General features: G+C 42.0%; 1 protein-coding gene across 5 annotated transcripts in view; it reads left to right on the forward strand.

The window, feature by feature from the left end:
* STAB2 (stabilin 2) overlaps positions 1 to 20,018 on the forward strand; it is a 79,975-nt gene that overhangs the window by 15,733 nt on the left and 44,224 nt on the right. For all 5 annotated transcript variants that reach the window (XM_068142265.1, XM_068142267.1, XM_068142266.1 and 2 more), the window contains exons 10-28: positions 1,540 to 1,673; positions 2,483 to 2,565; positions 3,190 to 3,339; positions 4,298 to 4,441; positions 5,404 to 5,466; positions 5,559 to 5,678; positions 6,281 to 6,334; positions 7,480 to 7,560; positions 8,807 to 8,959; positions 11,177 to 11,239; positions 11,962 to 12,045; positions 13,227 to 13,313; positions 13,831 to 13,942; positions 15,549 to 15,729; positions 16,702 to 16,795; positions 17,013 to 17,171; positions 17,555 to 17,650; positions 18,383 to 18,478; positions 19,440 to 19,487. In XM_068142265.1, the coding sequence (XP_067998366.1) occupies positions 1,540 to 1,673; positions 2,483 to 2,565; positions 3,190 to 3,339; positions 4,298 to 4,441; positions 5,404 to 5,466; positions 5,559 to 5,678; positions 6,281 to 6,334; positions 7,480 to 7,560; positions 8,807 to 8,959; positions 11,177 to 11,239; positions 11,962 to 12,045; positions 13,227 to 13,313; positions 13,831 to 13,942; positions 15,549 to 15,729; positions 16,702 to 16,795; positions 17,013 to 17,171; positions 17,555 to 17,650; positions 18,383 to 18,478; positions 19,440 to 19,487 (2,002 nt within the window). The remainder of the gene's footprint in view (positions 1 to 1,539; positions 1,674 to 2,482; positions 2,566 to 3,189; positions 3,340 to 4,297; positions 4,442 to 5,403; positions 5,467 to 5,558; positions 5,679 to 6,280; positions 6,335 to 7,479; positions 7,561 to 8,806; positions 8,960 to 11,176; positions 11,240 to 11,961; positions 12,046 to 13,226; positions 13,314 to 13,830; positions 13,943 to 15,548; positions 15,730 to 16,701; positions 16,796 to 17,012; positions 17,172 to 17,554; positions 17,651 to 18,382; positions 18,479 to 19,439; positions 19,488 to 20,018) is intronic.

The following is a 20,018-nucleotide window of genomic DNA, read 5'->3' on the forward strand; positions in this document are numbered from 1 at the left end:
CATGTACATCGATACAACACATCAATATTTACCCATCAAAAGAAAGGGATTGGCTCCCAAAGATGAACTGTTCCTCTTTCCCACCCCTAAACCTTTCATCCGGGTTCCACAGTCATGCCCTCTGCCCAAGAGATCCCCTCCAAAAGGAGATGGCTCACCATCAGAATCATATCCTAAAAATTTGACTGTTATTTTTACCCAGGATCAGGAGGAGTCAAAGCTTAAGCCTCTTGGCCAAAACCCCAGCACCCATCTATAGGTAGTCCTCCAGACTGCAGGAACTGTGAGGATTTTCAAATAATAGTGTTATCACCAGGGAAACAGCCATGGTAGAGACCATACACAGGAAATGGATGATCTGGCATCAGGTTGATACTACTGTGTGACGCGAGTGGTGGATTTGTGTTTGTAAGAGCAGCAAATAATTAGATTATTATCTTCATAAGGGACACCTTTCACTGGTGTGAAATAACATTCCTTCTCTAACAGTGCCTTCAGAAAAAATACCCAGAGAGATGAATCGTGAACAGGGCTTATATGAATACTGAACATGCTGGAGACTTAATTAGGAAAGGGACTATTAAAACCCAGTGTTTGACAACACATGCCTCCTAAATCTAGTTAGGGTTTCTTTCTGTGCAGGCAGCATGTTGACAAGTACCTGCTTCAATTTTAGCACTGAAGATGAGTTCATGACTGAGCTGACAACTTCAGCCAGTCTCCCAGGAGCAGCTGATTTTCTGAAGACTGCAGAAGAAAGCTGATATTGACAAAACCAGCAGGCATCAATGGAGTACCCATGGGACAGTCAGAGTGTTACAAATGAGATGCTATTTCCAGTGCAGAGACAGCATCAGCATAAAGCACACATGTGAAAAAGCTTGAGGTTTTGTGCTTCATCAGCCTCAGAAAAATGGATAATGTTAAAGTTGTTGTTGCCCAAGATAGTTACTTAAAAGCCAGGGTAACAAACAACCACTTTGCTTTGGTAAAAGGACTGATACCTCTGCCTGCCTTTTCCTACCAGTTCCATACAGCTATCACAAGGATTGATGAGCTGCCATCATCCTCTTCATGCATAACTACCATTAACCTGCTGAGTCTCATGGAGTGGGGGTTTCATACAGCTGCCTCTCCACTGCAAGGGTGACACCACACACCTTTACGCTGTAGCTTCTCCTTATCCACAGGCAGGCAGACTCAGTGCCTTTCTGGGCTTCAGCAACCACAACATTTGGAAACAGAGTCTGCAACACAGCCAAGGACATTGTGTACTCCCCATTCAAAAACGACCTGCAAAAAAGAGCATTGCCTCCTGGCTCAGCTGTCAGAAGGACATCTTGTCAGACAAGCAGCCACCAAGCTGCCCTATGCACTGCCATACCTTACAGAATATAGAAAGAAAGGTTACACTAAAGTACACTGGTGCTTCCTCACAATGCCTTCTAAGAAGCAATTAACTAACCCTGGAGGTGGAGCTAGAGTCTCTCTGACACTACAGTGCATCATCACAAAGCTAAAACCATGATCTCTTCACAGATGTACATGCCAGGCAGGCTCTGTGGGAAATGGGTTTGTGTGCTATGGAAACATCATGGAGCGCCTCCAGGACCTGAATTCTGAGGTGGGAGGACGATGGCAAGGCAAGCTGACATCTGCCTTGTTGCTCATGGGTAAGTGACCACACACGAGCAGTGTCAGCTCCTGCTGAATGGCTTGACCTTGCCTGGTCTTCCCTCAATGCTCCCTGCTGCAGGAAGGTGCTGCTAACAGCATGGCACTGCACACATGCTACTTACTGCAGACCATGCCATACAGTTCACAGATTGCATTGGGTAGGAAGGGACCCTCAAAAGTCATCTTGTCCAACGTCCTGCAGTGAGCAGGGACACCTCCAACTAGATCAAGCTGCCCAGGACCACATCAAGTCTGATTTTAAATGTCTCTAGGGACAAAGCCTCAACCGCTCCTCTGGGCAACCTGTTCCAGTATTTTACCACTCTCTTTGTAAAGAACTTCCTTCCTATGCCTAACCTAAATCTACCCTGCTCCAGCTTCAAACCATTACCCCTCATCCTATCACTACAAACACTTCTAAACAGTCTTTCCCCAGCCCTCCTTTAGGAAGAATTCCTGTCTCCAAGAATTTCCAAGCAGAAGTATTAAACATTCCTACAACTCCTCATACATCATTTAGTATCACCAAAGGGGAAGATATAACCTTCACCCCATAAAGATTCATGCCCACCACCCTGGTCTTCATGCCAATGAATCAAGCATTTTCAATGCTTTGCTTGTATCAGACATGCAGCACCTGGATTTCACATCCTGTCTGCTTTTCTCAATTAGTTGAATTTCAGAATCTTCAAATCTTACTTTTTCCCTTGCATACCTGGCCCAGATCACACAGTCCCTTTCTCCAATGAGCTTTTCAAACCACATTTAAACTTTTTTTCTTTTCCCCCCTGTCTCTTCTAACAAGAAAATGCCTATGAATGGCCGCTGAGTACTTTGGGACCATTTACCGTGCTTGTAGCAACAAACAGAGGGCTCAAAGGTACAAATGTAAGTAAACAACAGACAGAGTTTTAAATAGAGAGGGATTTAGCTCCTTCAGAATTCTTACCTGTGCCAAAAGTGTTTTGATGCAAGATTCAGAAGTTGCTGCTCTAGCTTGCTTCTGGATACATTTCAATCTAGGAGCCAGAAACTGTCTTTTTCCTACTTGTGAGAAAAAATAATTTCGTGAGTCAGGGTAGAATGTAGTCATGCTTCAAGTAACATGGCTATGATTAAGGTTTCTTCACATAGTTGAGACATGATCAGAATTCAGATCTGAATCTTTTTTGTAAAGGTGATTTAAAATAAATAATGGTTTTAGTTTAAAATAAGAAAAAAAGTAAAAGAAAAAAAAAAAAAGTTGGCCTGATACAGAAGTTTTGAGCATCAGTACCTCCCCCTGAAGTCAGGACAACTCTGGAGGCACTTAATGTTGATGAAGAGGCATTAGGATGCAATCTGACATGAACTAAAACTAGGAATAGCCTCTATTTTGTTCAGACCCTATCATATCATTTCAGAAGCAAACATTTCAGAATGTAACAGCTGAAGGAAAATAAAAAGTATTCACTGTGACATTATTTTTAGGTGAAGCCCGTATTGAACTAAATCTCTGTTCTGCTCCTCCAGATAAAGGATCTTCTGAATAACAAACAGAAAGCACAGTACTTTGTGAAACTACATGTAATTGCTGGCCAGCTGAATACCAGTACCTTGAATAATACTGATATAATATACACTTTGACTGGCAAGTCAGGAGAGATTTCAAAGGGAGAAAAGGTAAGTGGCCTTCCAGCCTACCTCAGCAAGAATACAACTCTCTGCTCACCCAAAAAGGAGTATGAAAATTCTTTCTGCAGTGAGACATCAAGTTGCAAATAGCTGCTGAATTTGGAAAAGCCACACATGAAGCCGTGTATTACAAGGAGCTCAAGTGAAATTTTAAACCTTGTCAGCAAATTTCAGCAAATTTCCCACTACAATCTGTGAAAACAAAAATTACTTTTGTAATGTATCATCCCCATCATTGCCATGGTTTAGTTGTTTAGGTGGGTTGGATTGGTTGATGGGTTGGACGCGATGATCTTGAAGGTCTCTTCCAACCTGGTTTATTCTATGTATGTATATATCCCTGAGTGACATCAGCAGTCTAATGCAGACTGCTCTAAAAAGACTTGTTAAAATTATGTCATCTTGAAGTAGATCAGTGCCATCTGAGACAAGAGATCTATCTTGTTTCTCTAGTGAGTGCACGCTCCATTTAGAACAGGAAAATATCGTTGCTGTCTGAGGCCTGCTGGTTTCCTGCAGGCTACAGTACAGTGCAGATTCAGCAACATGTTGTTGTTTTAAATCTACATATAATATAAGGAAATGTGTTGTAGTCCTTTAAGATTACAGTAATTGACCCTTTCAGTACATTCTAAATCATTTCTTGGCAGACCTTTATTACTTGCATTCATCAGACCCTTTTAGGTACATTGCTTTCCTCACAGATCCAGTCCCTGCTTGTCTTCTGAACTTTTCTGTCCTGAAACAGAGTAACACGGTCCTGATCCAAAGTTAAGGATTTTTTTTCCCATTTCCTTGATAAGCTTTGGAAGCAACCATTAGCCTTCCCAGTTTTAGATGTCTCAAGTATTGGTAATGGAAAGAGGTGTTAGACTTTATTCCACATGCATTCTCTGTTGTCATTCCATAATATAAAGCTCAGTGTCCCTTGCCTGGCTTTTTTCAGGATAATCAGTTAAGAATTAGAATCCAAGGAGGAAAGAAGAAAGGAAAAATTTTGCAGGGAAATATTATTGCTTCCAATGGGATTTTTCACATTATTGACAAAGCCATGGACATTGTGGAGCCAACATTTGAAAGCAGCAAAGAGGTGAGCCATAAACGATACACATGCATCTTTTAAATAGATTCACATTAATTCAGTGTAAGAGAGGGTGACTGACAGTAGCCAGACAAACTCTGTTGAGCCATTGTGTGCCAGCTCAGAGAAGCAACAATCAGTGACACAGTTTCCATAGCAAACAACTGTTCACTCTTCTGCCAGGCTAGTCTGGGGAGGATTTAGTTGTACTCACTGAATTTGAGTAGTTCCTTGGGAAACTATCAGTCACAATTAGTACATCTCACTGAATTCCAGAACAACATACTAAAAGAGGAACATCTGGGCAGATACCAAGCTGGATGTGAGGAGAAGGTCTTCCCCATGAGAATGGTGAAGCCCTGGAATGGGTTGTCCAGGGAGGTGGTTGGGGCGCCGTCCCTGGAGGTGTTTAAGACCAGGCTGGATGAGGCTCTGTCCAGCCTGATCTAGTGTGGGGTGTCCCTGCCCATGGCAGGGGGGTTGGAACTAGATGATCCTTGTGGTCCCTTCCAACCCTGACTGATACTATGATACTATGATACTTGCAATTGCTTCCCACAAAAGGACAACATTATAATATTTTATAATTCCAGTGTGTTGGGTACTTTGGTGCCCTTCTTAACATACTTCCTGAGAGTTTACTTCTTCATATGATTTTGCAAAACATTTCATTTTTCAATCCTTTCTCATTGGGAATGAAGAGGTAATAGCACTTTCCCAAACACACATTCTTCATATGTTCTTTAACTACGCAATGTTTCAGAATAACAACAAACTATAAACCACTATGGCAGCAGGTCAAGAGTGGCTATCATCTCAGCCACTTATAGCCACCCAAACAGTAAGGAAATCCCAACATATTCACTCTGTAATAACTCAGAATCCTACAGTAATTTTAAAAGTGTCTTATAAGACTTGGTATTTACTCCATGTTCCCAGCTGAAATAAATCTTACTTTCATCTTATTTCAGAAAACCATAATGTCAGTACTTCAAGATAACGAAAGATACAGCCAATTTACATCTTTGATAGAGGTAAGGATCCAGAAAAGCAATTCCATAAAGCTATTTTCAGATGTTATTTAATATTAATATGTCATTTCACTTTTATTTTTAAACCAAAACAGAGGACTGGCCTGGGAGTGGATTTACAGCAGGACAACAGGCCTTACACAGTCTTTGTTCCAAGTAATGAAGCTTTGAGTAATTTAAAAACTGAGGCTCTGGATTACCTGTTTTCTGCAGAGGTATTGTCTTTCTTATAATGCAGATCTTTCTCAGACAGTAGGTATGTATTTAGACGTATAGCAGATGCACAAATACATTGTCCAATGGTTGTCTAAGCTAAGTTCCTATCTTCAATTAAACATCAAGATGACACCTAGAGAGGAACAGGTTTTGGGGTCTCCCATCATATAAAGTGATGACAGTCCCTGACACCAGGTCCACAATCCTCTTGCCTGGACAGCACAGCCCAGACAGCCACATAGCAAAGCCTCAAACCCTATCCTAGGAGGTGTCACACTCGGTGGGAACAGTCAAAAGGAGCAGATGCCTCAAGGGCCACATCATTTCCAGTAGGGTCCAAGGAGGTGGATATTAGAGTCTTCTCTGGACACCTCCTGCCTCTCCCAATACACATGACAAGCTGTGAAAGATTTATCCCAAAGGTGATGCAAGAATGAGAGCACAGAGGGTGCATGCTGCAAGTGGAGCACTACCGCTGACCCAGGGGTTTCTGGTGTACCAGCCAGCAACACCATTCTCACCCCCATACCCTCTCAGCAGGCCAGGTTGGATTGGAGTGACTCATCTTGTGCTAAGACTGTCTCTATTTTCACTTTGTCAGGGTTCATGGAAGTTGCTGGAGCTGGTTCGATACCACATTGTCTCTGATACTGAGGTGAGCATGACCACTTCACTGATCTGGAGCACAAGAGCATTTTCAAGCCCATTGCCATTCTGAAGGCAGGGATTTTCCAAGAACAACCTCCACCCGATGCTGCACAGCCAGGCTGTGAAGGACAGCTATGCTACTGCCTTTACTAAGGGCAGTCACATAAAGACCACTAAGAGAGAACACAAACCTTTCACCTCAGTATCACTCATCAAAATTAAACCTTGCCAGTAGCCATGAGGTAGTCCTTGAATCAAGGCAAATCAAAACCATTTTGTGTCACACTAGTGTGTTATAAGTAAGTAACTATTTCCACTTTAAAATATATCTTTTGATGATGGGCACTTAGTGCAACTGGGAAAAATTTAAAATACATAATCATCCTGAACCTGAGACCCCAGGCCTGCCATGCAGCAACAACTGCTTTCAGGTGTACTGTCACCTTGGCAGGTCTGCAGGAACAAGCAGCAGGAAAAGTACTGGCTGCTGTTGAAATTAAGCTCTCTCTCCAAGCCTGTTCTGCTAAAATTAGTCATCTGTTTATCAGAAAGAGGTGGCTTTGTGACTCTCTAAGCACCCTGTTTTTTCCTTTTTCTACCGGGGGGGGGAAGAGCAGAATGCAGCAATACCAGAAAGGCTAGAGGAGACTGAAGTTCATCCCCATCCCATGCCCTGCTGCAGGGAAGGAAGGATATGCTCATATCCTTAACAAAAAGACCTATACAGTGTCCAAGGTGGAGGTCACTCTCGGCACAAAGCAGGATCACAGAGAGCAAAGGCATGAGATCCACATGTCCCTTTGTTGGATATCAGTGCCACCATTTCCACAATAGTATAAGGATGCAAACAGAGCTATTTTTAGGGAGAAGTGATAACTTTACTTAGACTAGCTGCTATAATTAGAAGAAAAGTTAATATTTGGGGGGGGGGGGGCAACAAGCACTTCACATGCAGCAATCAGCAAGCTCACTCAAAATTCAATCACTCTGAGCTTCTTATGCAAGCAGGTTAGTCAATGCAAGGTTGCCCACGTAGCTAATAGGGTCACTTGCTCACCCTAAAGGGAAAGGTGATATTTCTTGTAAAATCCCCGTGGATTTGAAATGAATAATGATCTTACATTTCTTTCAATCAATTTGTATTTATTCCAGCTAGAGATTGCCAGCCTCGTCTCAATAGAGTACATCAGAAGCATGGCAAAGCAGCTCATTTATTTTAACAGGACCAGCACTGTAAGTCAAAGGCAGGTTTCACCTGTGAACAGCTCACTCTGATCTAGACAATCATTTGCATGTAGGGGGAATAAAAAAGGGAGGAGGGGGAGTATTATGAAGGGAACTTCTTGCTATAATGAGGCAGAAATTTTCAGCTTGGTTGGACTGGATGATCTTGATGGTTTCTTCCAAGCAGAGATATTGTATGATGCTGAGTGAATCTGTAACCTGGCAGTCCCATGTACTCTTAGAAATTAGTATTATAATGAAGCAAAAGACAGCCTGCAGGTTCTTTCTTCTTATGATTAGTCCCATCTCAAAAATGATCCTCATTCATACTCTGCTAGTTTTAAAAAACAAAACATGACTATTTAAAGTATTTTTTAAAACAACCAAAATATATAACAGTGATTTAACACTTCCCGGTGCACACAGATATTTTCTCATTCCCTTGAATGCTGTACTCTCTGATCCTGGTGAACCTAGTGAACACATTTTAAGCATCTTAATTTGTCAGTACTTTTGCTAAGCCAAGCTTATCTGTAAGTTGAACCTTATTATATTGTTTATTTATCTTTTAGCCAACTATGAATACTGGCTCAGTTGGTAGGGCATGAGACTGTGAGTGTTGAGATCACGGGTTCGAATCCTGCAGTGGGCAACAGTAGGCTTTCCTTAATGAAGCTGGAGGTGGGGAGATTCACGCTGCATGTGAGGAGGAAGTTCTTCACCATGAGAGTGGTGAAGCACTGGAATGGGTTGTCCAGGGAGATGGTTGAGGCCCAGTCCCTGGAGGTGTTTAAGACCAGGCTGGACGAGGCTCTGGTCAGCCTGATCTAGTGTGGGGTGTCCCTGCCCATGGCAGGGGGGTTGGAACTAGATGATCCTTGTGGTCCCTTCCAACCCTGACTGATACTACGATACTATTTCACCACTTCTCCCCTTTCTCATAGGGGGGACCAAAGTTTGCTTATGCCCACCAAAAGCAATGTCTGAAGTCATCAGCAGTCATCCCATTTTGGCCAGTCTTTTAAACACCAGTTCCACAAGCTAACAGTGCAGCTTAAGAGGAAAACTTTAGATACCACTGCTGTAGACCAGTATTTAAAACAACAGACAACACATGCATGCTTCTTGCATAAAACAACTGTAATTAAAAATAACCAGTTAAAAAGAAATCTGACCAGAAATCTGTGAAATTCACTTATCAGAAGTTGAGATGCTATGAAAATGTTATTAGTAATAGCAATTCGTTGTTTCATAGGGACAAGTCTTGGTGAATGGAGAAGAAATTGAAGAAACAGACATTGTTGCAAAAAATGGGCACATTTATACTCTTGCAGGAGTCCTTATCCCACCCACAATTGTTCCAATTCTGCCACATCGCTGTGACAAGACAAGAAGTCAAGTTGCAATGGTAAGGAAATCACAACAAATCAGTAGTTCACAACTGCTCCATACATGGCACTCTGTCTCCTTCTTCACTACTTTTTCTGATATTGCCCATTAAAATAAAAAAAAAAAAAAGTAGATATTCTTGGATATTAATATATCAATGGCTAGGAGTACTGCACAGATACAAATAACCTGCAAAGAGGAAGCTCACACAGGTGTATCCTATACCTATTTAATGCATCTAGTTCTTGTAGAAGCCCTTTTTAATATGTTGTTTCTCTAGCCAAACTTTCTCCTCCAGTTCCTGAATCCCACTTGTGCATACAAGTACTTGGCATGCAGGGAAAGCAGCCAGCAGGTTAAAAATATTAACACAACAGAAATGTGTTCTCTTCAGAAGCTACAATTTCCCCTAGCCCTGTTTTCTTCCAGTTCTCTTCAAATTAGGCATTACAAAGCTGTTTCATATTTCAAAGACTGGATTTAGACGTACCTTGTTCAGTTTGGTAACAGCACAGGCCTTTACACTTGGTAACATTCAGATGCTATTTCTGGTAAGGAGAATGAGGATCAGACTGAGCTTTTAGCTTGCAGCAAGCATGGCTCCAACAAGCTGTTATTGGACTGTCTTCAAGTATGTATTTGGGCCAGTAACAGTTCCGGTGGAGCAATGCAAAACATTTATTAACTTACAACAGTCCAGATCCACAGCCTTGAGAGAGGTTCCCAGCAGAGCTGGATAGCATCAAAATTTAATGAAGAAAGCACAAGAGTTGGCAATAAAGAACTAGTACTTCAAAGCACTGTATGTGCAATATAATCATAGACCAGGCAAGGTGCTGAGCTGCAGACTCTGATACAAAAAAACCAGCCAATGCCTTACAAATTCAAATTACACTCCAGTAACTTGAATTCCCTACCAGGAACCTATCGACAATCTATGTCTGACACAAATCAATTCTAAAGCAACACTGTGAAAAGTTATTTGAAGACAAAACAAATATCCTCTGTCACAAAAATTCTCAAAGCTGAAGTCAGAAACTTTTGTCAGCTTTGAAACCATCATGCATGTTTTAAAATGCAGTTAGATATCCAAGCCTATAAGCAGAGCACTGCTACTAAGAAAAGTACCAGAGGGAGCAGTGGGTTTGCTGTTCACCTGCTGCCTCCTTCACTCTTGGAAGAAAAAGAGCAAGGCCACCTTGTAAATAGTACCCATGGTATCCAGTAAAAAGTGACAGACCACATAGGAGCTGGAAGTTGTACACATTTACAAGAGCTATACATGTGATTCACCATCACAGGTGGAAAAGGGGAGCAAACAGGTGACTCTGAGTGGCACTGAGCATCTGAGAGAGCAACAAGAAACACTTTCCACAGTCATCAACCAGATTTCTAAATTCTAGAACAACGAGACACTTGAGAAATGCAAGAAAAAACATACATCAGATTCTGGCTCTAGAATTATTCTGACTTGCTTACAACACAAGACATTAGCAGTCACAAGTTACATGGCTTTGACAAACTCCCTATCTATACACTGGAAGGTTCAATTTCTCTGAACTTACTACATATGGAACTTGTTAGAGGATACACCTTTAAAACTGCCACTGGAGTTTAAATCTTCTCAGTGCTGTAATCGCCAGTCTCTGTCACCACATGGTGACAAATTTGCTGATAGGTAGAGGGAACTGAATATAGCTATACACTGCCAGATCACAGTGAGTACAGTATCTATGACGTGGAAATAAAGAATATTTTTCTCTTCACAGTCTATGCACAAGAGAAATTTCTGTTCCAACTGTCTATATATGAGACCAAACTAATTTATGATCTTCCTGGGAAGAAATAAAGAATTCTCATAGAAGCGTGCAGACTGCACTAAATTCTCTGACAATATTAGTTAGTAGATTATACTGGGTTGAAAAAAGGATGCCAGTGCATTCATGACCATGTTTATCTTCTGTTTAGGAATCTTCCTGTTCTTAAAAGAGAAGGGATTGGGGGAAGGACAAATTAAACTAAAGAGGGGAAGGTGGAAATTAACAACCACTCAGCAAAAATCAAAGCCAGCAGATACCACCCTGGTGCTACTGTTCAGTTCCAGATTCATGCTGTAACAGCTAGAAGTCATAGAACAGATATACTTCAGATTTACAGGGTATATCATCTGTAAGTATGCATTTCAGTACTTGGTATAATACCTTTTCAAATTACTGTCCTTGTTGTTTCCATCTAGGGTGTCTGTACAAGTTGTTTACCACATGCATTGGCTCCCTGTCCCCAGGATTCAAAGCCCATCGTAAGTGACATTTGCTGACAGATTCCCCAGCTCTACAAAATGCATAGAGGGAAGGGGTCCCCATGTGCAGATTATTGCTCTTCCAATACAGTGAACAAAAGAACTAACAATAAATACAGGAGGGCACATGAAATACAAATGGTACTTGAGTCTCATTTTGGCAGTAAGCGACTCATCAGGCAACTTCAGCACTATTCTTTTTGCTGTGGCAAGATCCATGATACACTTTGTATAGAATCTCTAACTCTTTTCCCAGATAAAGTTAATATCTATTTCAGATAGACTTTGGCAGAAGAGAGAGGTGAGGAATAAGAATTACTATGATAATGTTTTGAGAATTAGTAAATGAAAAATAGAGGAGGGAGATGTGCCAAATAGACCTCATACCTGTTAAAAATTTCCTTTTGATTAAGCATCCTTCCAGAAGCATCTGTCTGCAGAAGCAGCTTCAGAAAGGACTGAAAGTCTTTGCATCTAAGAGATGCAAATCTGTCTGCATTGAGCTCAAGTCTAGGTACCACAGGAATTACATCCTCCATGGTGGTAATTAATCCTAGATGCCATATTCAATAATGATGAAAAGAAAGTTCACATAAAAAAATACATAACTATAGCAAGGTGCTGTCTGTTCTCCATTTAAATTATGTAGCAGCATTAAGACTGTGTCAGTGAACCCTGTGATGTTTAGAAATATTAATGCTTCCATCTTGTGCATGTTCCAGCCTTTCTCAAAACGGAGATGCATTATTGAAGGCCCAACCTTTCAAAAAACTGGCTGTGCTAGAGCCTGCAATATAACAATCAAGGTATAGAGCTATGGATCCTTAAGGTGAAATGTACATAACAGTTTTCTAAAATATTGTCTTCTCTGTTGTGAACTTTACTTTTGGAGTTGAGAGATGCTTGGAGACCTCCATATAGTTTCCCTACACTTTCACAAGGGGCTGAGAGGAGCTGCTGTAAAGTGTTAGAGCAAAATACCAGGCAAATTCCAGTGAAGTTTTTAGCTGCCATTTGTTATTGATAGCAACACTCTCATACTCTGTGGTGCAGTTTTCACATAAAACTCCAAGCCAAGATGTTGTTTCCCCATACAGAACCCATGAAGAACAGGACAACTAGATCCCCTCTGGTCCCAGTCCCTCTTTTCCCAGGGCTTCACACAATATTGGGTAACAATGTATGGGAAACATTCCTGAGAACCATGCTCCACTTGCTCTTCTTGGCAAGTCTAACTCACGGAAGTCATTAGCCCCTGAGAACTACTTACACTTTTCTGCTGCTGGGGATCCTAAATAGGCTTCTGCATTTCATGACTACCATTAAGTAATAAGCAGAAAAGTCTACAAATCCATTAGCTTTGTGAGCTTTTTGTTAATTCTTATTTCCTTTGAGTCATGCATGTAAATCAGGGAATTTTTTTCCTAATACACTTTCTGTGCTCTTGATAAATAAATGGATCAAGCAGCCTGTTCATGAATAAAACAAAAGATGCAGTTGAGAAAAACATTTAGGACTCTGTAGGGGCTAAATCCCATACTGGTGCAGATGGGAAGGAGGAAGATAAAACACCATGGCTAGCTTTCACAGTGTCTCCCAGGTGTAAAACATACCTTCAAGTTCCTGATCTTAGATGCAAAGAAAACTGCCTGTCTCTGAACTGTGCTGCACTCCCACTGCCAAATGTAAGAGTACACACAGTAGGAGCAGACACACACAAACACATAACTGGTGCTGGACAGGGACTTTAACACTAATGAGTCTAATAAGAGCAAGGGAAGTATTTGGTGGTCTTTGCATTGCCTCCTTGAACTGCCAACACCCCTCCTGGTTTTAAGAAAGGCATTGCAGAGGTGGTTCTGGTTGAACAGAAGTCTTAAGACCTACAGGCTTTTGCCAGAGGGCCAAAACACAATGGAGAGTTTTCTTCCATGCATTGCCTCCACACTAAGATACTGGAAAATAAAATATTTATTTTATTTCACAGGAACCAGAGTGTTGCAAAGGCTTCTTTGGTCCTGACTGCAGTCCGTGTCCAGGAGGTTTTTCCAAACCCTGCTCAGGGCATGGACAGGTAAGCATAGCACCCAGCAGCAACCTGCATTCCCAAGGAGGAAATTGCAGATTGCATCCCAAGTGTCTCTCAAGCACTTCTGCACACCAGGAAGATTATGTTCCCCAAGTGCTGCACCCTCCATTTAGTCCAGTGATGACCATGACTTTCAGGTTCAGTGATAGAGAGGAAGGAAAAAGAATCAGTCTCCTCTCAGTTGTTCAAACTGCAGGTTTTTGAGGTTCCACCACATAGCACACAGGCAAAGCTGGAGCTGGGTGACCCATTCTGATGCTTACACTTACCATAGGGCAATTACTTGGTTTACTATTCTCATTTTAACATTGCAAAGGTAGAATACACAGCAAACTACAAGCACAAGAAGAGCTTTTGCTTTGAAATGTCCTTTAAATGAAAGCTGCAGTTCTTCCTGGTAGTTTATCAGAGTCAAAATATAGGTACACAATCTCTTCTCTGGGGGATGTGTAAAGGTTTATTTCGATTTATGCATAGAAATAATCTCTGTTCCGTATCACAGTGCATGGATGGCCTGGATGGAAATGGGACCTGCATTTGCGCTGAGGCATTTCAAGGCTCACACTGTCAGTTCTGCTCAGACCCAGGCAAATATGGACCTCAATGTGACAAAGGTAAGTACAGCCAGACTTCTTCAGTTTAAGAGCACGGGCTATTTCTTTTGAACCCTAGTTACATTAAGATAAAAGTTAACTGCTTGCTAAACAGTCTCTATGGCAGGTCAGAACGCTGTCTCTGGAGTACTTCTATTTCTTATTTCAAAAGGCATCTAAGTCCAGAGGCAGTGAAAATCTTCTCACTGACCTTACTAGGCTTTCCAAAGCCTGCTTTATGTCAATTTATTGTTTATTTATGTCTCACTGACAAAAGGAAATCTTTCCTATTCTATTCCCATCCAGTATTGCCCACAAGAGAACAGATTCTGCCTGCAATGACAAACATGTAATCTAAGAACAACTAGACCTATAAACAGATTATGTTTAAAGCCACTTAATAACCATCACTGAATTATTTCTGATCTATTGAACAGTTTATAGTTTCAGCAGTCATCTTCTTCATACTGACAGATTTCATCCTGCTATGTCAAACCATTTGAGAGTCTATAGAATATACATCAAATAGTCCCCATCCACAAAATAATTTTTAAGTTTTGCTTGGGGTTTTTTTGTGGTTTGGGGTTTTGTTTTGTTTGTGTTTGGGGTTTTGGTTTGGGTTGGTTGGTTGGTTTTTTTTCTAAGAAACAGCCTGTCATTCATGAAGCACAGCTCACTTGAAGGTTCAGAAGTACTGGGTAGGGAGAGGGGGAAGACATTCCATAAGAAAAGGTGATATTGCCTAAGCTCCAGAGCAGTACATGTCAGCACTGGCCCTTCTTGGGACTGCAGAAGCCTTGCCTACTGTGTCCTTTGAGCACACTGCTACGAGTTCCAGCAGCACTAATGCGCTGGTAGGTCTGTGTTGCTGCTGCTCTGTGTATTAGTCCAGCACTAGTCCAGGCTTAGTATTAAAAGGCTTCCCATATCACTGACAGCATACCCAGGGCTGTGCAACAAAATAACTTAGTCTCCTTAGCCTGGAGAAGAGGAGACTCAGGGGTGACCTTATTGCTGTCTACAACTACCTGAAGGGGGGTTGTAGACAGGCAGAGGTTGGTCTCTTCTCCCAGGCAACCAGTACTAGAACAAGAGGACGCAGTCTCAGGCTGCGCCAGGGGAGGTTTAGGCTGGAGGTTAGGAGGAAGTTTTACACAGAGAGAGTGATTGCCCATTGGAATGGGCTGCCCAGGGAGGTTGTGGAGTCACCATTGCTGGAGGTGTTCAGGAGGAAACTTGACAAGGTGCTTGGCTGCATGGTTTAGTTGATTGGGTGGTGTTGGATGATAGGTTGGACGCGATGATCTTGAAGGTCTCTTCCAACCTGGTTTATTCTATTCTATTCTAACTCTAGTGTTAATAGCCTAGGCTATAGTATTTTGCTCCTACTTCTCTGAAGTGCTTCGAAATCCACAATAGATTTTAAATAGTTATGCATAAAACACATCTGAGAAGACACAGATGTGATAAATAAATAATAAGTCACCCAACAAAGTGATAATTGAAAAATACAAATATTTAGATTCTAGGGGGAAAAAAAAGGAGAACCTAATTCACAAGAAACTCAATGTAAGGGTAGGCGTCTTTCACCACTATAGAACTGTGCATTGTGATTTATCTCTGGTAGACTGCCTCTGCATTTATGGGAAGTGTGATAACCGAATAGACAGCGATGGGATCTGTCTTCCTGGATCGTGCAGAAGTGGGTACACAGGGAGACTCTGCAATCATCAGATTACTCCCTGCGAGCCCTCCCTACAGCTCTGCCACGCACATGCAGACTGTCAGATTACTGATGGTGCATTGAAGTAAGTCAGGACCTTGCATCTAATAAATACTAACTATGCTGCAGCTCTTTCCCACTTGCTTGATCAAATGGAATCTTGTCGCAGAACACAAACATCAGCTGCTGAAATGCTGCTGTGCAGAAAGATAGCATAAACATGCACTGCATCAACCTTGAGTTGCAAGATAGCAACTAAGAGTTCTCCATGCACTCTCCTATGCATATTTGACTCTGGTAATGTACAGATGCATACAGATCTGACCCTTTCTGAGAAGGCTGCCTTCCTACCAACAGCTACAAAGTCTCTCAGGAACCACTGATTTCTAACCATCCATTAGTGAATTAGTTTGAGCCTCACTGAAAAACAAACTGTCAGAGAGTTTGGGAATAGATAGCTCAGACTGGTCGGCTCGGGTATCAGTTGTGTAACACAACACTGTGGACTTCAGCACAGGATTTAGAGTACTGAAAGGACTGATCACAAAACACTGTTATTGCTACAGCTGCCTTGCGTTTGCCTCATGCTCACCTTAAACACATAGCGAGTTTGTCTCTTGCCGCAGTCACAATGAGTCACCACACAAAGCAGAATGAGAGATGCTGTGTCACTTGAGTGCTTAAGAAATTCCTTCTAATCTTGTGGTAGGACAATCCAAGGGAACAGGGGTGTACATTGTCTTGCATGCATTTCAAAGAGAGAGCTGTCTTCTGTATCACTGAAAGAGCAAGCAACCTCAGTTCCTAATTAAGTTAGAGCTATTATCTCACATTTGCAAAGATCACTTCAGTACAGAATTAATTTCACTCCCCAAATCATACACAGAGAATGGATCCCTGATTCTATTTATATAATGTATGCACTTAAGCTATTTGTATCATGAATCCAAGGTTACGGATTTCAAGCTACCTCTACATAGCATGCTACAGTAGAAAACAATTGCTTTACTGGTTTCCTATCATATTTAATGCCTCCCTCCTCCTCTTGTCTCTATAGCTGTGTTTGCAAACCTGGCTATGAGGGAGATGGCATGAGCTGCAGCAAAGTTGATCCTTGTGCTGCTTTAAACCCAGGTGGCTGCAATATCAATGTAAGTATCTACCTTTCCCACAGAGCCTGGCACTGTAGCAAAGTAGGCAGTAAGGAAGGTTTGGACAGAAACTTTAGCAGAAGGAACAGTTATAATTTTCACTGCAGTTTCAAGTTTATTCCCCAGACAGGAGCATCACTATTGCTTAGGCAAGCGTTATACCTAAAACCAGATGCCTCCTACCTGTCTTGATCAGAGGTCTCTGCATCTCCCCCAGGCTGAGTGCATTCAGACGGGACCAGAAGAGCACAACTGCATCTGCCAGGCAGGGTGGACAGGTGATGGAAGGGACTGCTCAGCCATCAACAACTGCCTGCTTCCCACTGCAGCAGGGTGCCATGAAAATGCCACCTGCATATATGTTGGGCCAGGTCAGGTATGTCCTCTTACATTCATTGCCGTCTTCGGCACTAGACCTCACCCACTTTGCCAGTGCTTTCTACCCTGTTTTCCTCCTCAGATTCTCCTCTCCCTCCCAGTCACAAGATTATTTCCACCCAGTACACTCTACTCAGTTTCCTTCAGTTCCTGTCCCAGCTCTCTCTCCCTCCTATGTGGTGGTGTTCTGGCATCAAATACTTTTTAGTAAATACATTAAAGCAGATGCCAGGTATAAAGGTCTTCTGGAGATGTTAATCAGTGTCATTCCACTGAAGTCAAGGGAGCTATGCAGGAACACAGAGATGAATTTGCCCCATCTAGAATATGCATGCTATTTTAATCATTTTAATGAACTGCTGTGTTTTACTGAAACAACAGAATGACTGCAAGTGTAAGGATGGATTTCAGGGGAATGGAGTTGAATGCACACCCATAAACTCATGCCCGGAACAAACTGGAAAATGCCATCATCTGGTAAGTAATTAATCATTCTCTGAACAAAGTGTTCAGATACATATCACTCCTCTCCTCCTGCACACACCATAAAATTTCTTTACCATTCCAAGCCTGCAGTTTCTGTTTGAGCTGCAACAAAGCTTAGTGAGCAGCAGTACAAGCACCAGAAATGCTATGTGAGCCACGTCAGTACAGTACGTGTGCTGAGGACAGACTGCAAGGGCTGCTCTCAGCTCTGCTTGTACAGAAGACTGTCTTGAGCCTGGAATAAATGAACGCTGCTTCTTTACCATGCTTTGGATGCACTAGCTTCTTGTCATGCTTACCCCAGTCATGCACCTCTGTGTGAACATCTATCAGCTTTACCAGAAGCTGCATGTGTTCAGCGACCTGCAGGCTCTCCTGTGCTTTGTGGTGTCTGCAACAGCCACAGCCTCAGAGATAAAGCTCAAGCAAAGAGTATTTGGGAGCAGAAGATGGACCTGCCATAGCTTGGGGAATGAACAGGGCCTTGAAAAAGGGTGGAGCAAGGGTTTAGATTCCTACAGACTTAGTGCAGGTGAGGAAGTCAGCGCTCTCGGCTTGTGCAGTTTGTCCTACATGAAAGTAAAGACGTCCATGCAAAATGGGACAAAAATCCTTTAAGTTTATATTTGTATACAAATGGATTTCAGGAAGAGGCTTTATAGTCAAACCTTGATCTAGAGTGGTCTCCTAAGTATCTAAAATTTCTCTCTTTCTGGTTCAAAGGCAACTTGTCAGTTTGAGTCTTCTCATGGCTGGGAATGTGTGTGCCCAAGCGGTTATGAAGGAGACGGCAGAATATGTTATGGAAATGCTGCAGATGTAAGTAAGATGGTCGTCTTCTCTGAGCACAGGGCTGGCTGCACAGTTTTCATGATGGATCTTAACAAGAGATGTAGCAAAGCCATTACAAACAGCTAGAAAATATGATGCTCACCAGTGCTATCTCTAGGCTATGTTCCTGCTGGACACTGTTGCCTGATAGAAAAATGATCTGTCATGTGTTCAAAACATAGCTTGGAAAGGAGCCTATTTCTTTAAGACAAATTGAAGAATGCTAAGCCCAGAGGCCTAACATGCAGAAGTGCTAAGCACTCACTTTCCAGATGGGAGTGGGGAGCAGCTGCCCATCTGAAGTTCTGCCTTGAGGTTATCTGAGTGGAAATGGTCAATTTACCACGTTAAAACAAATCATGTTGACTGGCAGGCAAATGAAACCAAAATCAGTAAATTGGTGAAATAAATATACACTTAACAGCATAGGAAAAATAGAAGTGTCAGCTGCCTCACCCACTGGCAATAATCTTCCACAGCACTTGGCAGGATCTGCTGACCCTGCTCATACCACCATCTATCTCTGTTCAAAGTACTGTCGCAGAACAAAGGCCCTCTACTAGCAGGATGAAATGTAGGATGCTGTACAAATACCAAGCAAAACAATATACCTTTTTAAAATCAATTTTGCATTGAACATAAGATTTAGTCTTGTATTTCCAGAAAATTAACACCTAGCCTGAGGTCAATACATGTTACATACCAAGGTGAGGCACACTTCATACACCTAAGCAGCAGATGGTCTCATTTTCAGATGTGTCCATCACCAGAAAGTATCAGTACTAGAAAAACATTAATGTCTTCCCTTTTCAGATACACTGAAAGTTTTCTCCTTCATGTCACATCAGCCAGGCCAGATGCAGCTGGTTACACCACAAGCTACAGCAAGAGTACTTTAAGACAATTATATCTTACATAGTTGTTGCTCTTTCTTTCTGTTTCTAATCAGGAGTTATCTACTCTGTCAGAAGCAGCTGCATTTAACCAGTGGGTTAATGTAAGTACACTTTATGGCTTTTTGGTTTTTTCCTTCAGTATGATCAAGTTTCAGTCTGTAGAAATGGGAACCTCATCCTGTTCCCATCACAGCACAGAGCACCAAGCTCTGGAAAGGCATTGGAGTGCCTCTCCCAACAGTCACAGCAGTGCTCATTATCTGGTTCCCTATTCCTGCCTGAAAACCAAATTCCAATCCCAAATTTAGGGAAAAGAAAAAAAGAAGCTCCACAAGCAGAAGAGCAAGACAAAAGCTCAGTCTCTGAGGCAGGGGGCTACATAACTCATGGCTGGCTCTGTACCTAACTACTCTTTAGTCCAGACAAGAAGAAAGCCTGGTGCAAGAAAGTCTGAATACTCCAAAGTGACTCTTTCCAGCTTCCCTCATGCCATAAAATTACAAGCAAGAGGAAAGGGAAGGCAAAGCCTAACATTTCCCCAAAAAACCCAGCTCTGCTTAATCTTTACTGAAGTGAGGGACATGAAGAAACAGATTCATTGATTTGGCTTTAGATTAGAGAAGCACCAGCCA

The sequence above is a fragment of the Melanerpes formicivorus genome, unplaced genomic scaffold, assembly GCF_026170545.1.
Source record: "Melanerpes formicivorus ecotype bairdi unplaced genomic scaffold, bMelFor1.0.p_v2 SCAF_8, whole genome shotgun sequence".
Lineage (NCBI taxonomy): Eukaryota > Metazoa > Chordata > Aves > Piciformes > Picidae > Melanerpes > Melanerpes formicivorus.